Source organism: Podarcis bocagei, assembly GCF_964188305.1.
Source record: "Podarcis bocagei genome assembly, chromosome: 15".
Classification (NCBI taxonomy): domain Eukaryota; kingdom Metazoa; phylum Chordata; class Lepidosauria; order Squamata; family Lacertidae; genus Podarcis; species Podarcis bocagei.
The window spans coordinates 8,317,470-8,336,178 of record NC_138141.1 but is presented as its reverse complement, the minus strand read 5'-3'; the positions used below and the strand labels follow the sequence as shown (position 1 = coordinate 8,336,178).

The following is an 18,709-nucleotide window of genomic DNA, read 5'->3' as shown; positions in this document are numbered from 1 at the left end:
CGTGTTTCCTCCAAGTAGCCCCCAACTGGGGTATGGATTTTGTTCTGTCTCTAACATGCAAATGAGGACTAGCTCTCATAACTATTATGTGGGGGGTTGTGTTTTTTTTAATGTATTTCCCTTTTCTTACTAGTGAAATGTTTTTCTCCCAGCTTGGATTGGATGAAAAATGTGGCACAGCAGCCCGGACCTAGCTTAACAATGGCTTTGCCGGCTGCATTTGCCCTGTGGGGTTATCGGCTGGCTGTCCCTGCTCCCAACAATGGCCTTGCATTCGTTTGCATGAACTAACATATTAATCACAGCGAAGGGTCTGCGCCTGGCTTTCGCATGGTAGCACAGGTGTGCTCCTGTGTTGCTGTGCAGACTGAAGCGAGCGAGCGAGCGTGTGGTGCATCTGTGGCGTGTGTTTGCACGTGCCTGCTCTCTCTGACTGGCTGTCTCCTGAGCTGCTACTCTACTCTCTCTCACCCATTCACTGTCTAATAGGAAACAAATCTGCCCCTGGACATGCCAGGGCTTAAAATAGATGTTGAGACAGCAGCCTTTCCCCTTCTTCAGCAGCAACAGCGTCAGTAGCAGGAGCGGCAGCAGCAAGGAGAGGGAGAGCAGAGGAGATGGCCGACTAGATCTGAAGGAGAAGCCTTCTTTCCCAGCTGAGAAAAATCAGAGCCTTGACAAAGGTAAAGTAACTGGGGCCAGCTGGCTCTCTTGTTGTCTCTTTGTGGCACTTCCACGGCAGGACAGAGCCTGTGGCTTCCTTGGTCTTTCCCCCTTGCGCTGTGCCAGCAAGGAGACGCTTCTGCCTGTCCTCTCTCGGAGAAGCTGCCATTTAGAAGAAGAAGCAGGCTATTCGATGCTTTGCATGTTTGTAGGTGGCAGGGAACTGTGGCAGAACTTTGGCAGGATCGAGGCTTGGTGGAGTGGGAGGTCTAAGGCTGCATGCATGACCCTGTGATATTTACTCTCTGCTACCTAACTTGTCATCCCAACAGTAAGGTGGAAGGAAAACGAGAGCCAGATTCATGCTGATGTGCATATAAGGGTGGGGTATCTATGGGTCACATAGTTCAGGGGATTGATCCTGGTCTCAAAGAAAATGTGCCTCCTTCCCAAACACTGCTGCCACACAGAACTCGTTCTTGGAGCTCATGTCTTTCAAAACATATCAAAGCTCTTGAAAGGCTGCTTTTTGGCAAAAAAATTTGCCAGGCTAAGAACCAGCGCAATTGGGCATGTGGATAATTTTGGAAGGACTGAGGGGGGTAGATTTGAGGACTCTGCTTGGCTTTTAGGCTTAAACTGGATACCTCGAGCCAGAGACGTCTTCTTCACACTCAGTCTCATTTTTCTGCCTCTGTAAAGTGGGAACAATTGTGGCCTCCCACTGAGAGGACAGATAAAATAAGGGCTCTTATGCATGAAACCCTGTGAAAAAGATTGATTACAAGGAGAGAGTTGCGCAGCATGGGAACATGGCTTCTTATTTTGCTCGTCTTATGAGGCTTGGAAGCAAGGCAGACAAAACAACAAGCAGGAGGCAGTCTCTACTTTCCCCTCTGCTAGTGCTCCGGTGGGAGCATTAAAAGAGCAGTGCATCGTGTGCAACATCGTGCAGGAAGAAAAACATCTCCCTCCCCACCCCACGCATGTATTCTGAACAGGGCTGGTCCATGGAGAGGAGTGGATCTGTTGCATCTGATCTCCAGCCTGGAAGGGTGCCCCACCCAGTGCTTGATTCCCGTTAAGCTAAATGACCATTGGCTACCAATCCTTTAGAAACGCAGCTGCCTTGCTGCAAAAGCCACAGGCCCAAGATGAGCTGTTCCAGGAGGGCCGGGGAACCTGTGGCTCCCCAGATGTTGTTGGACTCCATTTCCCATCAGCCCCAGACAGCATGGCCACCGGTCAGGGATGAAGGGAGTTGCAGTCCAGCCATATCTGGAGGAATATGGTTTTCCCACCTCTGTGTTATAGCCCAGTAGATGGAAAAGCTTTATTTCCCTTCACAGGCTTGTAAAACCTTTCCCTGCTGGGTTAAAGCACTCAGGTTTCAGACTGGCTGCCACCCCGGAATGTCATACTTTATTTTGATGTAGCAATGAAGGAGAGAGTTGTTGTTTTTCTACTCCTGGACCTTCTCATGAAGGGTAAGGAAGAGATGGTGTTGGCACTCAGCTCACTGGCCTGAAGTCCCCCTCCTTGAACTGTCTGCTATCAGGGGCTCAAGCAGACTCCTCCATCCCCCATTTTGTTCACAATCCACAGGCCGCAGAGTCCTTATAAAAGCAGTTCTGCTTTCAATCGGTAAACAAGGGGAAGATAGAAAAACCACCGCCGTGTGTGAGGGCATCCCTGTTTCACTCCCAGACCGATACGCAGGCAAAGCTTGGGCCAAGTTCAGAAAGTACAGAGCAATATTCTAAACAATTTTACGCAATTCAGAAACAACCAATCATTTCTGGTGATTGTGTTAAGCGTGTGTGTGTATGTGCACCCATTTCTGAACACGATGCGATATCCTCTGCATTACCCAGTTCAGATTTTTGGTATTATCATCATTTTTGCCTGGCACCACACCCAGCAGCAAAGGCTCCAGAGAAATCTGTCCTCTTGAAGCAAGTCAGCACCAAAGTGGATGTGACAGAGAGATGGAGCCTATGCTTTGAAATCAAACATTCCCAGCAGTTCTGAATGAAGACCTGAGATGGCCCAGCAAATACCACTGTCTGCTTTCCTTTTTCCTCTTCCTCCTCATGCTCTGTACTTTGACTTTTGCCTCTGCTACAGCAAGGGCAGGTGAATCAACAGGCTGCCACCTGTTCAGAAGGTGGGCAGTTTGAATCCCCGCGACGGAGTGAGCTCCCGTTGCTCGGTCCCTGCTCCTGCCAACCTAGGAGCTCAAAAGCACAAAGTGCAAGTAGATAAATAGGTACCGCTCTGGCGGGAAGGTAAACAGTGTTTCCGTGTGCTGCTCTGGTTCTCCAGAAGCAGCTTAGTCATGCTGGCCACATGACCCGGAAGCTGTACGCCGGCTCCCTCGGCCTGTAAAGTGAGATGAGCGTCGCAACCCCAGAGTTGTCTGCGACTGGACCTAATGGTCATGGGTCCCTTTACCTTTACCTTACAGCAAGGGCAGGTGAGTCAACAGGCTGTCACCCAACAATGACTCACTCAGAAGAAGGACCCTATATCAAGGAGTGAGGAATCTTAAGCCCAGGGACCCAGTGAGCCCTTCCAAGCATCTCTCTCTGATCCTCAAAACTAAGCCTTTTTTGCTATCCCAACTTCAGAACCTGAGAGTTTTTGCCAGGCTGGAATTTGTCCTTGAACTCTGGAATGACTCTTGCTTTGAGGGATAGAGAGGAATTGTGTGGAAATCAGCCTCCTGTACAAAGGTCAATTTTACACCTGCTGCCCTGCCCACTTTGGCCTCTGGCCTCACCCAACACCGGCATGTCTACAGGGTCAGTCTCAAACTGAGACCTTGTATCGGGGCAAGTGGCTATTTTTCTGGGGCAAGGTGTCAATTCTTTCTGAAGTTCAAAGGGCATTTGTCATGGCAGCAAAGCCATGGGTAGTCTCTTCAAGGCCACTTCCCCCCACAATGCCTTGCTCTGAGGAGTGACTCTTTCTCAGAGTAAGGCATGAGGAGCAACAGAGGAGATGTGGATGGGCAGTGGGCAGCCTAGAGAAGAGTTTGGATTTGATATCCTGCTTTATCACTACCCTAAAGAGTCTCAAAGCAGCTAATGTTTTCCTTTCCCTTCCTCCCCCACAAAAAACCCTATGTGAGGTGAGTGAGGCTGAGAGATTTCAGAGAAGTGTGACTAGCCCAAGGTCACCCAGCAGCTGCATGTGGAGGAGCGGGGAAGCGAACCCGGTTCACCAGATTACAAGTCCACCGCTCTTAACCACTACACCACACTAGCTCCTCCTAGAGGAGGCACCACTGCACTGCTCCTCAAAGCCCTCTGCCTAAGATGTGTCTCAAATGGCCTAAACGAGGGGGCTAGCCATGGGCCTCAGGTTCAGTCCCTAGCATCGCTCCACAGGATCAGACAACAGAGGGTGCAAAAGACCCTCTGCCTGGGATTCTGAAGAACTGCTGCCTGTCAGAATACCAGGTGTTAGCAAACTTTTTCGGCAGGGGGCCGGTCCTCTGTTCCTGAGACCTTCTGGGGGGCCAGACTGTATTTTGGAAAAATAATATGAACGAATTCCTATGCCCCACAAATAACCCAGAGATGCATTTTAAATAAAAGGACACATTCTACTCATGTAAAAACATGCTGATTCCCAGACAGTCCGCAGGGTGGATTTAGAAGGTGATTGGGCTGGATCCGGCCCCCAGGCCTTAGTTTGCCTACCCATGGAGTACACAGCACTGGGCTTGGTTGAAAAATAATCTGACCCAGCAGAGGCCATTTTTAATATTCTGAAAGGACTTCCTAATAGCTGCAGCTGCAATGCTCCCAGCCTCCCAGAATGGGTTTGGTACCTCCTATCTCCACTGCAAAAAAGTGGATTGTGCCGCACATTCCCCCAACCTGATTCTGACAGAAAAGAGCTGTGAAGTGGCAGGCTGAACATATTCCAAAGTTCAGCAAGAGAGAGTCAGATAGATTGATACAACAGCAGCATTTGGATAGGCATACGATGAAGTGATCCCTGGGCACAGTTCCTGAAATAAGAGGTGCCGGAGACCCCTAATGTCCAGCTTTTGTGATGTCTGCCTGAGGTTACTCGGTGATGAGAGAACAAAATTCTGCACCTTCTCCAGGGAGCACCAGCTCTTTAGGACAACTTCATACATGCTAAAGCTGCGTCTTCACTGGGCATTTGCCACTGAATAGTCACACATGGTGAACTCACTTTTTACAGGACATGTGCATGAAATCATGGGCAAGGTTTTACATGTTTCTCATGTTTTGCCTGTTCAGCTTCTGTTTGTTTGTTTTCCAGAGCTCAGAAAAGCTGCCCTTTTTTAGCTCCAGGGAGTAGCTGCACAATTTCTGCAGGTGTCCATGGACTATTGTGTTGCTATTGTGACCAGCTATGGCCTGCATAGATTACTCTAGCCATTTCCTAAGAGCAACGCTGGCATTTTAACCCTCCATTTTCCAAACAGCATTGCTTTTATATCTAATCCCTCCAAGCCGCTGGGCCTTAAATTGCATTGGGAAAGATAACGATTAGGGTGTATTTAGCCCTGTTTCAATGCACAGTAGTCCTAATGAAAATCCCCCTCACCCACAAACCTTTGGGGCTGAAGAAAGGGAGGCTGCCCACTTGGCAGGACATGTTACGAGTCGCTGTTCCACTTCTAGCTGAAAGCAACACAGCAACAATTGGGTGTTGCTAAATTATCCACAGCTGGAAAGCACCTTAAGACATTGGGGAAAGATTGCCAATTGTGGCCCTGGTGCGTTCTGGCCCAGATTATACCCCCGGTGTCACAATGCAGAAGCAGAGCAATTCAACTCGGCAGTTTTGAGAGCCAGGAAAGTGAGCTTCAGGTTATATAGGAAGGTGTCTTGGGGACCAGATCAAACTCTTTGTCCATCTAGGCCACTGCTGCCTACTCTGACTGGCAGCAGCTCCCTGGGGTCCCAGGCATGGAGGGGAGCTTCCCATCCACCTAAGTGATCCTTTCAGCTGGAGATGCTGGAAATTAAAACAAGGACATTCTGTATGCAAAAGTCGTATTCTTTCCACTGCATGACAGTTCCTCCCCAAAGAGAGCAGAAATGGGTTGCCTTTTCCTCCTTGGGTTCCTTAAAAACTTTCTGCCCTCCTAGTGGAGAATCAGAGCTTCCCTAAATACCACAAGAGGACCCAAGTGCGTGTGGAGCTGGGTGAATAATTTGTCTTTTTCCTTGTCTTGTAATGGGGTCAGTGCCAGGGTGGAGATATCTTGATTTTTTGTTTTTCTTCTCCTCCAGCTCCTGGCTGTCTCTGTACAAAGCTCCTGGCACCTGCCAGCCTCCCTCATTACTATTCCTGCCTTGGCAGCCTCTGAGCTGGCAGAGCTGTGCTGGCCAAACATCATTTTGAAGGAAGGCAGCAGCTGAGCTCATCCCGATCCCAACTGGTCAGGAGATGCCAGCTCAAAAGCAGAGGAAAACGCCAACCAGCGTTTATTTCTCCTCTGCACATGTGAATTCATTAAAAGTCATGTAAAATGATTGAATGCCCATTATTAAAGTGGCAGTTGGGTTTCTTCGCTTGTCTATTTGAACAAGAAAGCAGGTTTCAAATTGTTCAAGTACACGGGCAATCCAATGTAGCGTCAGGCCCCATCTGCACTACAGAAGCAGGATCATACCACTTTAAACAGCTTCCCCCAAAGAATCCTGGGAATTGTAGTTTGTTAAGGGTGCTAGGAGACTACTGTTCCCTTCACAGAGCTACAGTACCCAGAGTTTTTGGAGATGTAGGATTGATTGTTAAACCACTCAGACAATTGTGGTTCTGTGAGAGGAACAAGGGTTTCCTAACAATTCCCAACCAAAGTCCCTTACCAAACTACAACTCCCAGGATTCTTTGGGGGAAACCATGACAGTTTTAAGCAGCTGTGTTGCTGCTTTCAATGCCTGGCAGTGATGGGGCCTGAAACAGAAAAAGCCAGGCAGGAGCAATGCCAAACTCACCGGGTTCCTGGAGCTCAGGCTATTGAGCCCCCAAACTAGTAGTGTTTCAAGGGCAACACAGCTGCCAAGCCCAATTTGTCCTTTCGAGATCATTCGAAACAACATGTTATCCAAGTGTCCTGTTTACCACAGACCTATTTTCCTATTCCCGTCCCCGTTTTATTCCGCCTTTCTTTCTTTACTTTTGCAAAAGGCCTTGTAAAATATGTCAGGGAATGCTTATGAAGCCTACGCCACTCTGGAAGCCAGACAAGAATGCTGTGGCTGGACTGCTCACAGGAGTCACTGGCAACATCCTATGTCTCTTTGCTGGGAGACCTGTACTGGTTGCCAGTTTGCTACCAGCCCAGGCACAAGGTTTTTGTGTTCATTCTCAACAACTTGGGCTCCAAGTACCATAAGGCACCTACCGTATTTTTTGCTCTGTAAGACGCACGTTTTCCCTCCTAAAAAGTAAGGGGAAATGCGTGTGCGTCTTATGGAGCGAATGCAAGCTTCGCAGCTATCCCAGAAGCCAGAACAGCTAGAGGGAGTGCTGTGCAGCGCTCCCTCTAGCTGTTCTAGCTTTGCATGAAGCCTCCGCAGGGCATGGGAGGTCTATCCGTGGCTTTTGCGGGAGGTGCAGGAAGGGACAGAGCGGGCGGCTCTGTCCCTTCCCCCACCTCCCGCAAAGCCAGGGATAGTCACACTCCCTTTAAAGAGTTGTGCGGAGTGTGTGTGTGGCTCTTGGGGGAAAGCCTGCAAGCGCCACACACACACTCCACGCTGCTGATGAAAGGGAGCACTGAGCAGAACCTGGGATGCATACAGGCTCTGCTCAGCGCTCCCTTTAAATAATATTTTTTTCCCTTGCACTCCCCCTCTAAAACCTAGGTGCGCCTTATGGTCAGGTGCATCTTATGGAGCAAAAAATACGGTAATTCCTTACGCTTGATCACTGAGAGCTTCTGATAGGGCACTTTTTGCAGTCCCTCCAGTGCCCCGAGGCTGAAGGCTCAGCCAAACTTTTGCTTGTCCCACCTCTTTACCAGTCTTTCATTTTTTTTTTATAAAATTTTTATTGGTTTTATAAAATTTTTAAAGACAAACAAACACCTAAAAAGACATACATACACGTATAATTTCATAACATTTTTTCATAAACCTCTTTTCCGGGACTCCCCCATACCCCCCCTTTCTGCATTCCAATGTCCATAATTTTTTTTTAGCAACTTCTAAACATTCCTTTCCAACCTCTGTCATCTTGGTCTTTTCTATACTCTGTTCTTATGCCACTGTATCCCTTTTTTTCCTGCAAACCTCAACATTCTAACATTCGTCAAGTTTATAATAGTCCTTAAGGTATCTCTTAAATTTTCTCCATTCTTCTTCCGCCGTCTCTTTTCCTTGATCACGGATTCTGCCTGTCATCTCGGCCAGTGTCATATAGTCCATCATTTTCATCTGCCATTCTTCCAGAGTAGGTAGATCTTGTGTCTTCCAATACTTTGCGATGAGTATTCTTGCTGCTGTTGTAGCATACATAAAGAAAGTTCTATCCCTCTTTGACACCAATTGGCCGACAATGCCCAAGAGAAAGGCCTCTGGTTTTTTAGGGAAAGTACATTTAAGTACCTTTTTCATTTCATTATAAATCATTTCCCAGAAGGCCTTAATCTTCGGGCATGTCCACCAAAGGTGATAGAAGGTACCTTCAGTCTCTTTGCATTTCCAACACTTATTATCAGGCAAGTGATAAATTTTTGCCAGCTTGACCGGGGTCATATACCACCTGTAAACCATTTTCATAATGTTTTCCTTTAAGGCATTACATGCCGTGAATTTAATACCGGTGTTCCACAACCATTCCTAGTCAGCAGACATAATGTTATGACCAATGTCCTGTGCCCACTTAATCATAGCCGATTTAACTGTTTCGTCCTGTGTGTTCCACTTCAGCAGCAAGTTATACATTCTTGATAGATTCTTAGTATTGGGCTCTAACAGTTCAGTCTCCAATTTTGATTTTTCCACCTGAAAGCCAATTTTCCTATCCTGTTTGAAAAACTCCATTATTTGATGATATTGAAACCAATTTTGTACTTTATGTTTCATTTTCTCATGACTTTGCAGTTTCAATTTATCTCCCTCCTGTTCCAAAATTTCCCAATACCTCTTTACCAGTCTTTCAGACCCTCCAAGAAGCCATCCCAGTTTCTGATTAATAATAATAATAATAATAATAATTTATTTATTTATTATTTATACCCCGCGCATCTGGCTGGGCTTCCCCAGCCACTCTGGGCAGATGTCTTCTAAAAGTCTGGTAGTTGTTGTTCTCTTTGACATCTGGTGGGAGGGCGTTCCACAGGGCGGGCGCCACTACCAAGGAGGCCCTCTGCCTGGTTCCCTGTAACTTGGCTTCTCACAGCGAGGGAACCACCGGAAGGCCCTCAGCGCTGGACCTCAGTGTCCTGGTAGAACGATGGGGGTGGAGGCACTCCTTTAGATATTGATTTGATCCTGGAATGTCCTAGAGCCCTCCCACCTCATTCCCAAAGCTGAGAAACCACTAGCTATGCTTTGGGGAGAAGGGAGGAGGACTCTAGGACCCTGTCTGAGCCCTCATGTTTCCTCCCCAAAGCCCACTGCCTCCCTTACCCAGCTTTGGGAAGGCAGCACGAAGGCTGCAGTGGTGGGTGTCAAATATTGATGGGGGCCACCAAATAAAGCATTGAGGGCCACGTGTTTGGAAAGCCCTGATTTATCCCCACCTACAGTAGAGGGCAGCCTACTAATGTGGATCAAAAGGATGCAAGAAAACAAGATCCCATCATGTTGCAATAAGTATGTTTTGATTTTATGGTTTAGCATTGCTTATATTTTGAATTGCATATGGGGAAAACACCATAATCTTTCCAGTCTTAATCCAGCCCTGGTTTACCCACTGCTGTCAGTGCTCTAGCCCCATCAAGGACTCCTTGCTTTAGCCACTTCCATCTTTAACAGGATCCGGAAGGAGAGACACCGAGTGCAGACGATCCCCAGGCTGGATGTGGTCCTGCTAATACCACCTGTACTCTCTTCCAGTTTAGAAACCGACCGTGGGTGGTGGTCGCAGCAGAAACACTGCCCCGCCCCAGCCCCCTCAAGAGGCCCGGGATGCAAGGGGGGGCTTGGCGGCACCAATGGCCTTCTTGTCCCGGTTCTCCCGGAACGGATCCAGGGCTCCCAGCCGGCGGATTCACGATGACACCGTCAGCCACCCCATCCTCAGCGTCTTCGAGTTGGAGAGGCTGCTCTACACAGGGAAGACAGCCTGCAACCATGCCGACGAAGTGTGGCCAGGACTCTACCTGGGAGATCAGTACGTACCAGCCCAGATGTCACTGTGGGGACGGTGGTGGGGAGGAAGTCCTGTGATCTACAGCTGCTAAGGAACTGGAGGGCATGCGTGACATTGCCTACTATCAGGGACTGGGCAGAGGAGGAATGGTGGAGACCACCTCCCCATCCTGAGCCCTCTAGGGAGGAGGAAGAAGACAGTACAGTGGTACCTTGGTTGTGAACAGGATCCGTTCCAGAGGCACGTTCGCAACATGAAAGGAATGCAACCCACAGTGGCGCATCTACGCACATGCGGGTTGCGATTCACTGCTTTTGCGCATGCGTGTTACGTCATGCGGCACGTCTGCGCATGCGCAAGTGGCGAAACCTGGAAGTAACCCTTTCTGGTACTTCCGGGTTGCCGCAGGATGCAACCTGTAAAAACGTAACATGAAGCAAACGTAACAAGAGGTATGACTGTATAGATTTACAACAGGGGTTTGAGGGAGGTCACAGCTCAGAGGCAGATGAGGCGGAAAGTTGGGAAATAATGGTAGAGGAGGAGGCAGGACCGGAATGGCAGTTGGCTGGCACGAAAGCCTTCCAGACCCCCCATCTGCCAGAACCTGGGAAGCCTTAAAAGTTGGAGAGCAAAGAGCTCCAAGACAGAAAGCAACGTAGCAGCACCCGTAGAAGTGATGAATGAGGAAGTGGGAGAGACGAGGGGTTGGAGATTCACTTGGGACAACGTCATTATCCAGGAGGCTGGGTTCTATAATAATAATATTTATTTATTTATTTTTTCCACCCTGCCCATCTGGCTGGGTTTCCCCAGCCACTCTGGGCGGGTTTCAGCAGAACATTAAAAGCAGAATAGAATTTCAAACATTAAAAGCCCTAAACAGGGCTGCCTTCAGATGTCTTCTATAGCCTCTCTCTGTTATATTGAAATAAAAAAGGACAGTAAGAAACTTTTCCTTGTTTTCATACTTTCCTGGGCAACCAGCCAGGAGCTGCTGACAGCATCCTGGCACCTACAGAGGGACAAATCTCCATTTCTCTCTGTTTCTCATGTTTCGCATCCTGAAGTTCGTTCCACCCCCTTTTCTGCATCCATTTGAGTTTTCTGTTTAAAAGCCTGCATGAGCAACCTTGCTCCTTTATGTGCACAGCAGCCAGCTGCACTGAGAGGGTTGCTTAACAACCTTCCCTGCTCCATCTTCTTCCCCCCATGTAGAGATATAGCTGCCAACCGCCGGGAGCTGGCACGCCTGAACATCACCCACATCCTCAATGCCTCGCACAGCAAGTGGCGGGGAGGGGCCGATTACTATGAAGGCACTGGCATCTGCTACCTGGGCATTGAGGCCCACGACTCGCCCACTTTCGACATGAGCCCCTACTTTGATCCTGCCGCTGACTTCATCCACAAGGCGCTGAGCAGGACTGGAGGTGAGTCCATATCGGGAGGTAGCTTGATGGCAGAACTGAACAGCTCTCCCTACCATTGGTGAGAGTTTCACATTGTGGGGACAACGCTCTGGATGGAAGTAGGAGTGCCTGTGAGCACATTGTCATGGGATTGGTGTGCTGAGATTCTTCCACATATGTGGTGGACCTGTAAAAGGGTAGAAGAGTATTGGGAAATAATTCATAATGAATCAAAAAAAAATGTTTAAAAGTACTTTTCCCAAAACAAATCAGAGTCCTTTTTGTTGGGGATAATTCAGATGGAAATTCCCATGTGTCAAAAAAGGTTATTTATGTATGCCACTACTGCGGCCCGTGTTTCATTAGCCCCAAAATGGAAAGCGAGTGAGGTCCTATCTAAAGAAGATTGGCAACTTAAACTGATGAACTATGTGCAGCTTGCGGACCTAACATATAGAATAAGAGAACAAGAAGAACATACATTTAAAGAAGATTGGAAGATGTTTATTAAATATATGGAAAATAACTGTGTACAGCTGAAAATGCTAGCAGCATTAAGATAAATTCAACAGTGTAAACAAGTTTTGATGGGTGTAATAATGGAATACTGAATGGTTTAGTTTATGTAAAATATGCAGGGATTTATTATGATATGAAAAAATGAACCATGGAAAGAGAAGAAGGGAAGTCAATGACATTTTTAGGTTGTTTAAATGAATATTTTAAATTGTAAAACAGAAAATTTAATAAAAATTATACACACCAAAAAAAAAGATTCTTTCCCATAGTGAGAGATTAACTGTTACACCCAGACCATATCCATAGCATATAATTAAAGTGTGTGGCTTTCCCCTGCCCCCACCCAAGAATCCTGAGAACTGTAGTTTGTTGCAGGTGCTTGAAATGGCAGCTCTGTGCATGGAATCGGGGTCCCCTAAAAACTCAGTTCCCAAGAATCTTGGGGGAGAAGCCAAGATCGCTGGGTGATCTTGGGCCAATCACTACCTTTCAGTTTGCTCTACTTTGCAGGCTTGCTGTGAGGAACAAGTAGAAAGGGAGGACTTTGTGTACTGCCTTGAGCATCTTGGAGGAAAAGCTGAACACAAAAGTAAAAAGTCTGTGAGCCAGTGCACACTTACCTGAAAATAAACCCTGCTGAACATTGCAGGATTTATCTCTGAGTATCTATGCATAGCGTAAAGGGACGCGGGTGGTGCTGTGGGTTAAACCACAGAGCCTAGGGCTTGACAATCAGAAGGTCAGCGGTTTGAATCCCTGCGACAGGGTGAGCTGCCGTTGCTCAGTCCCTGCTCCTGCCAACCTAGCAGTTCGAAAGCACGTCAAAGTGCAAGTAGATAAATAGGTACCACTCCAGCGGTAAGGAACGGCGTTTCCGTGCGCTGCTCTGGTTTGCCAGAAGCGGCTTAGTCATGCTGGCCACATGACCCGGAAGCTGTACGCCGGCTCCCTCGGCCAAGAAAGCGAGATGAGCGCCGCAACCCCAGAGTCGGCCATGACTAGACCTAATGGTCAGGGTTCCCTTTACCTTTACCTTTATAAATAGCGTAGGGGAGACATTTTTTTTAGGGAGTGCGACCAGGCGCCCCCAGAACAGGCTCCCTCATTGGAGCTTGGCTCCAGTGTGCAAGGAAGCTGCAGAGACATTTTCCTCGTGCAACTGCTCAGTGCCACCAGCCACAGCTCCACCCCGGGTCAAGCCTGACCTGGGGGCAGAGAGAGGCTGCGACACACAAGGAAGATGTCAAGTATCTTGCCTGGCTGCAGTTCTGCTATACCGCTGGCACATCAGATATTTGTTTTTGATGTGTCTAAACTGCCCATTACCCTTATGGATTCCAGGGCAGTGTCCAGCAAGGAAAAGATGCATCTTCATGCACCAGTAAAATTGAGGACTTGTCCACACTTCTGCTCATCCTGTGTCTAGAATGCATGGGCACAAGCAATTTTCCACTTGATCCACACAGTGTGGTCATTGTCCTGTGGAAACTGGGGACCTTTTTCAGGCAAACAGCCACAATCCCTTCTGAGAAATTTCCTGGGGCCATCTGCCAATGGTGGGTGGGGCCAGCTGCAAAAGTAGGTGGAGCAACCATGCAAATTTTACCTTTGTGTGATAGCCTACTTTCTACAAACACACACACACACACACCTCTCTTTATTCTCCATCCAGGGATGCAAGAGGCATGATCAGAGTTCAAGGATACATTCCGACCAAGTGAAAACACTCAAGGGGAGTGAAAAATAGGACATGAGGGCCAGATAGTAATGCCTGGAAGGCTACATGTGGCTCCCATTCTTGAGGTCCCTCACTCCTGTGTCCCGAACCAAATGAGGATGGAAATATAAGGTTGTGCTGGGGGAGGGAATCTCTCTGGGGTTATTTAAATTGGTGGCATTCTGGAAGAGATCTTTGCTGAGGTGCACCTCTAACCTTACGGGCCATAAATGCCTCAGCTGCCATTTGATATTCAATGGTGCACTTTAGCTACTCTCAGATAATGGTTTTAATGTGGTTGGGAGCTCTTCAGATTGCAATCTGCATTACTTCAGTTTATTCTGAATGTGTTTAGTCATCCCTACTGTGTTTGGAAGACAGGGAGCCTCCTGCTCCTTCTGTTGAGTAGGGCCCTGGACCTCTGGCCCCAAGTCCAACCCTGATGGCAATACTGTCAACACTTACTTTGTATATCTACATCTAGCACATCTATATCTCCCCTTTCTTCCTGCAGGAAGGATCCTTGTTCACTGTGCCGTGGGGGTGAGCAGATCAGCCACTTTGGTCCTCGCCTACCTCATGATTTACCATCGCTTGACCTTGGTGGAGGCCATAAAGACCGTCAAGGACCACCGAGGCATCATCCCCAACCGGGGGTTCCTACGTCAGTTGGCTGCCCTGGACAACTCCCTCAGGTTGAAACAGAGGCCATGAGTGGAAGGGCCAGAGGGGAAAACAATGTTGGAGCCAGTCCTGAGGCATTCCCAGGCCATAATTTGGGCTCTGGTATCCCTGAACTTCCACAGTTCCCGCCCTGCAGAAGCCCAAGGCCTACAAGGCCTCTAATTTCTAAAGTTAGCTTCAGGTGTCAGCCAGAGGTGAGCTGGCTCAGGTTTCCGAGAGGCAGAGAGTTCCCCAACCCCTCTCTCCATTTCTCCCTCCTTTGGGAAGCCATAAAATGGGGCTCTTCTTGATATCAAGTCTCAACCTCAGACCAGGGGAGCCTTCAGCTATCTAAATCCCCTCAGAGTCCTGTGTGGTGTGGCCTGTCCCCATATTTGCTTTTAGCCTTTGTTAAAGTGCTTGGGTAGTTCCTTAATGTATTTTAGCTGTGAGAATAAAGTCCTGCAGAGACTAAATGCATCAGAGCATTTTTCCACCCAACAGTGATAGGCAATTATGGGGCAAGGGAAGAAGAATAGGTTTGGTTACTGCTAGAGAGCCATGCTGCTGCTGTCTGGGGTGGGGTGAGGAGTAGTCCCAGAACAGCAACTGCCCAAGGGTCCCAGGAACTTAGAAGGGCCTTCCACTGGCGTAACCCAGCTGCACCCCAATTCATCACCCTCTCTACCAAGCCCACAGGTGCTTTCAGTTACAGGTGCTGCTGCTGCTGCTTTTGAATGGGAGCCAAAATCAGCTCCCTTCCAGAATGGCTGCCCACCATTTTAAGTTACCCAAAATGTAATGCCCTGGACCACAGATTTGTCAAATGCATTGCTTTCACAGCTCTGTAGTCTGAGTTGATCAGTAATTCTGTTGCAGCCACTACAAGCAGGGCTGGGCCCTGCCCTGGTTCAAGGAAGGTTGCTGGGCATGGTCAGGACCATGCGAAGGGGCTGTCTAAAGCCCGGCACTGGCTTGGATGGAATGAAGTACACAGAGCACTATTCTTATTATTTTTAACCATTCTCCATCACTTAATGAGAAAAGAAACTGCATTCAGAAATTGTCAAAGGGGAGAGAAAATGTTAGTGAAATTCTCACAGGCATGGTGTGGGCTTTTACTTACTTTTACTTACTTTCAAGTAGGCCAAGGGGCATTCGTGAGCCTCTTTTCTTCCACTCTAGCTAGCTGGTCAAATATACAGAATATGGAGAATCAAGTCTTTTCTGAAATCCACTGTTGGGTCATACCTTTTTTAGGACCAACCAAACATGTCACCCAAAAGTGGCAAGTCTTGAAGAGGGAGCAAGGCAGCTTCAGCTCCAGAGACCTGCCAGGACCAGCAATGAAAGGAAGTGCCGTTTGAGTGATACCAGGCATAAAGATAAAAAGTTCAATGGTTCCTAGAGCAGAATTGCTGGTGGAGTGGATTCCCCACCTCCTAGAATGGATTTTTTGTTTGTACCAGCTGCTGAAAGTTGAAGGAGCTCAGGTTCATTCTAGGAACCATGGGGGAAAGACCATAGATCAGTGGTACGGATATATTTTGCATCCAGAAGGTCCCAGATTCAAATCCCAGCATCTGCAGGTAGGGCTGGGGGAGTCTCCCTGTCTGAAACCTGGAGAGCTGCTGCCAGTCAATGTAGACAATTCTCTGGCTCTGTATAAGACAACTTCCTATGCTGCTATGAATGGAATGCTTCATCCCTGCTCCATCAACTTGCTCCCTCGCCTACCTGTAAGTCCATGCCCTCACCTGCCTTCAGTCACTCATTGCCTGTGGCTACCAGGCGAGGGCTTAAATCAGGCATAGGCAAACTCATCCCTCCAGATGTTTTGGGACTACAACTCCCATCATCCCTGACCACTGGTCCTGTTAGCTGGGGATGATGGGAGTTGTAGTCCCAAAACATCTGGAGGGCCGAATTTGCCTATGCCCAGCTTAAATGCAAAGTTCACCAGATATAGCATAGAGCACACTTCCAGCTTTGCAAAGTTACCCATAGCAGATCAGAGAAAACAGCTCCAACCTGGATACTCCTGCAAGAGTTCCAGCAGCTTTGGCATTTCCTACGCTGGCAATGAAAATAAATTGATGTCGTTGGCTAGCATGTAATATCTGGTTTAAAGATGGCTTTCTTCCGCCTGTTCTCCCCCCATTGTTCATTTGGGATGTGGAAATGGCACAAAAGAAGTTCAAAGGCACTTTTAGCACCAGGTGTGAGAAATGATGCCGTAGCCCTTTTCATCAGTATATAAGGAAAATTAAATCGGAGGTTCTGCACAGCTGTATTATTCAGCAATCCCTTTCCTCCATAGCCATGTTCTCCTTATAGATGCCAACCTCAGTCTGTCGTCATCCAGTTCCTGGCTGCCTGCTTGCCTTCCCACCCAGGTGGCGATCGCAGCTGCCAAGTTCCTCCTCCTTAGTCTCAGTGTTGCCCTTTTAGAACTCAGCAGGGAGAAGGATGGGGACAAAACTAGAATGAGTTGGCTCTGCCTCTCACTGGCTCTGGTCCCACCAACCTTTGGCCTGCCTGCTTTCTGTGCAGAATTATATGTGTGGAAGTTGCCCAGGGTCATTTGACCCTTTTAAATGGTCCTCTTTTTCCTTCCGATAAAAGACTATGCAAAATACTTTCTTTAAAGTTTAAAAATGACGCATTACTTCTACTTGGTACACTGAAACATTTTTACATGAATTTGTATCTGAGACTAATATTTACAGACTGATTGTGAGGCACACAGCAGCATAAAACAACACCTGCTGTTCTCACAGTTAAAACTCACTCTCTATACAGCTGATAAATGAACCAACCGGGGGGGGGGGGGACTGACTACTTTGATGTTAATGCTACAGCATTAAGCCTTTGCATAGTATTTTGGAGGCATGATTCCCACACTCTCCACTGCACCAGTCTCAATGGGCATTGGCCCCTACAGCTCACAAGTAAGCCCTGTTCAGCAAAGGGCTTGGGCAACTTCAGTTCAATGTTTGTTGATTGCAGATTCAGTCTCATTGCTTCCTGTTTATGCCCCCCACAGATGCAAGAAGGGGGATAGTTAGTGATGAATACCCGCTTACCTGGGAATCTAGGGTTGCCATATTTTAAAAAGCAAAAAAGAGGACACTATGACGACTCTCATTTTAAATACCTCTACTATTGTGTAAGCTATAGAAGCTGTGAAATATTTTTGAGGGGGGCAGGAGAAGAGAAGAGAAAATCAAATCTTCAACCACCAGTTATGTCTATGTCTCATCCAGAAAGTATAGCCAGAGATATTTTGGAAAATTTTAAAAATCCACCCAGATGGAAATTTTACCCCTGAAAAAGAGGATGTGTCCTGGAAAAAGAGCACACATGGCAACCCTAACTATGCCCCATTGAATGCAATGGAACTTATTTCTGAATGGACTTGCATAGGGTTTAAGATGATGAGATGAAAAGGGGGACAGGGGTGTTGCATTTTTAATGGATATGTAGTGGTGGCTTGACAAGCTACACCCACTGAAATACAGTGGTACCTCGGGTTACATACGCCTCAGGTTACAGATGCTTCAGGTTACAGACTCCGCTAACCCAGAAATAGTACCTTGGGTTAAGAACTTTGCTTCAGGACGAGAACAGAAATCATGCTCCGGCGGCGCAGCGGCAGTGGGAGGCCCCATTAGCTAAAGTGGTGCTTCAGGTTAAGAACAGTTTCAGAACGAATTAAGTACGTAACCAGAAGTACAGTGGTACCTCGGGTTAAATACGCTTCAGGTTACAGACTCTGCTAACCCAGAAATAGTACCTCAGGTTAAGAATTTTGCTTCAGGATGAGAACAGAAATTGTGCTCCGGCAGCAGCAGGAGGCCCCATTAGCTAAAGTGGTGCTTCAGGTTAAGAACAGTTTCAGGTTAAGAATGGACCTCTGGAATGAATTAAGTACTTAACCCGAGGTACCACTGTACCCTCAATCTAAGTCCTAATAGGACTGTGCTGTCTACACCACACAGTAGGAACCAACACAGATATTGGGATGATTCAGAGAGGTCACTCAAGAGGTAGTGAACAGATTATAGCTTACTAACACTTGAATACACATGTATACATACAAGCAACATAAATATATAGACACGCAAGCCATGCTAAAGAGAAAGCAATGAATAGGTCAACCAACACACAGGAAGTGTTTAATTAAAGGAACAGAAGTCCCTCCAAGCCTTAATAGTGCTTTATGTATCTGCAATGGACAGAGGTGTGGTGCCATTGAGGTTTTCCTACCCTCAAATGGCCACAAACCAGGTAAAAAAATAGTCATAATGGCAGGACAATGAAGGAAACACTGGGTTGTAACAAACTGATGATGATGTCATCTGGGTGTTCCCTAAAAAGTGAACAAACAAAGGGAAGCCATTGGGGGGGGGGGGAGTG

The 18,709-nt window shown here is 47.6% G+C and overlaps 1 protein-coding gene across 3 annotated transcripts; it reads left to right on the top strand.

Moving 5' to 3' along the window:
- The first annotated feature begins 229 nt into the window (after positions 1-229).
- On the top strand, positions 230-14,766 carry DUSP26 (dual specificity phosphatase 26). 3 transcript variants are annotated; one of them, XM_081172252.1, is made up of 4 exons: positions 230-683; positions 9,724-10,000; positions 11,198-11,412; positions 11,758-12,017. In XM_081172252.1, the coding sequence occupies exons 2-4, from the start codon at positions 9,822-9,824 to the stop codon at positions 11,952-11,954; spliced, it is 591 nt and encodes a 196-aa protein (XP_081028378.1). In that variant the 5' UTR covers positions 230-683; positions 9,724-9,821; the 3' UTR covers positions 11,955-12,017. The 3 variants fall into 3 exon arrangements, with proteins under 3 accessions (XP_081028378.1, XP_081028377.1, XP_081028376.1); XM_081172251.1 differs by lacking the exon at positions 11,758-12,017 and adding an exon at positions 14,142-14,766 and having other exon boundaries at positions 298-683; positions 9,729-10,000; XM_081172250.1 differs by lacking the exon at positions 11,758-12,017 and adding an exon at positions 14,142-14,766 and having other exon boundaries at positions 311-683.
- The last annotated feature ends 3,943 nt before the right edge of the window (positions 14,767-18,709 follow it).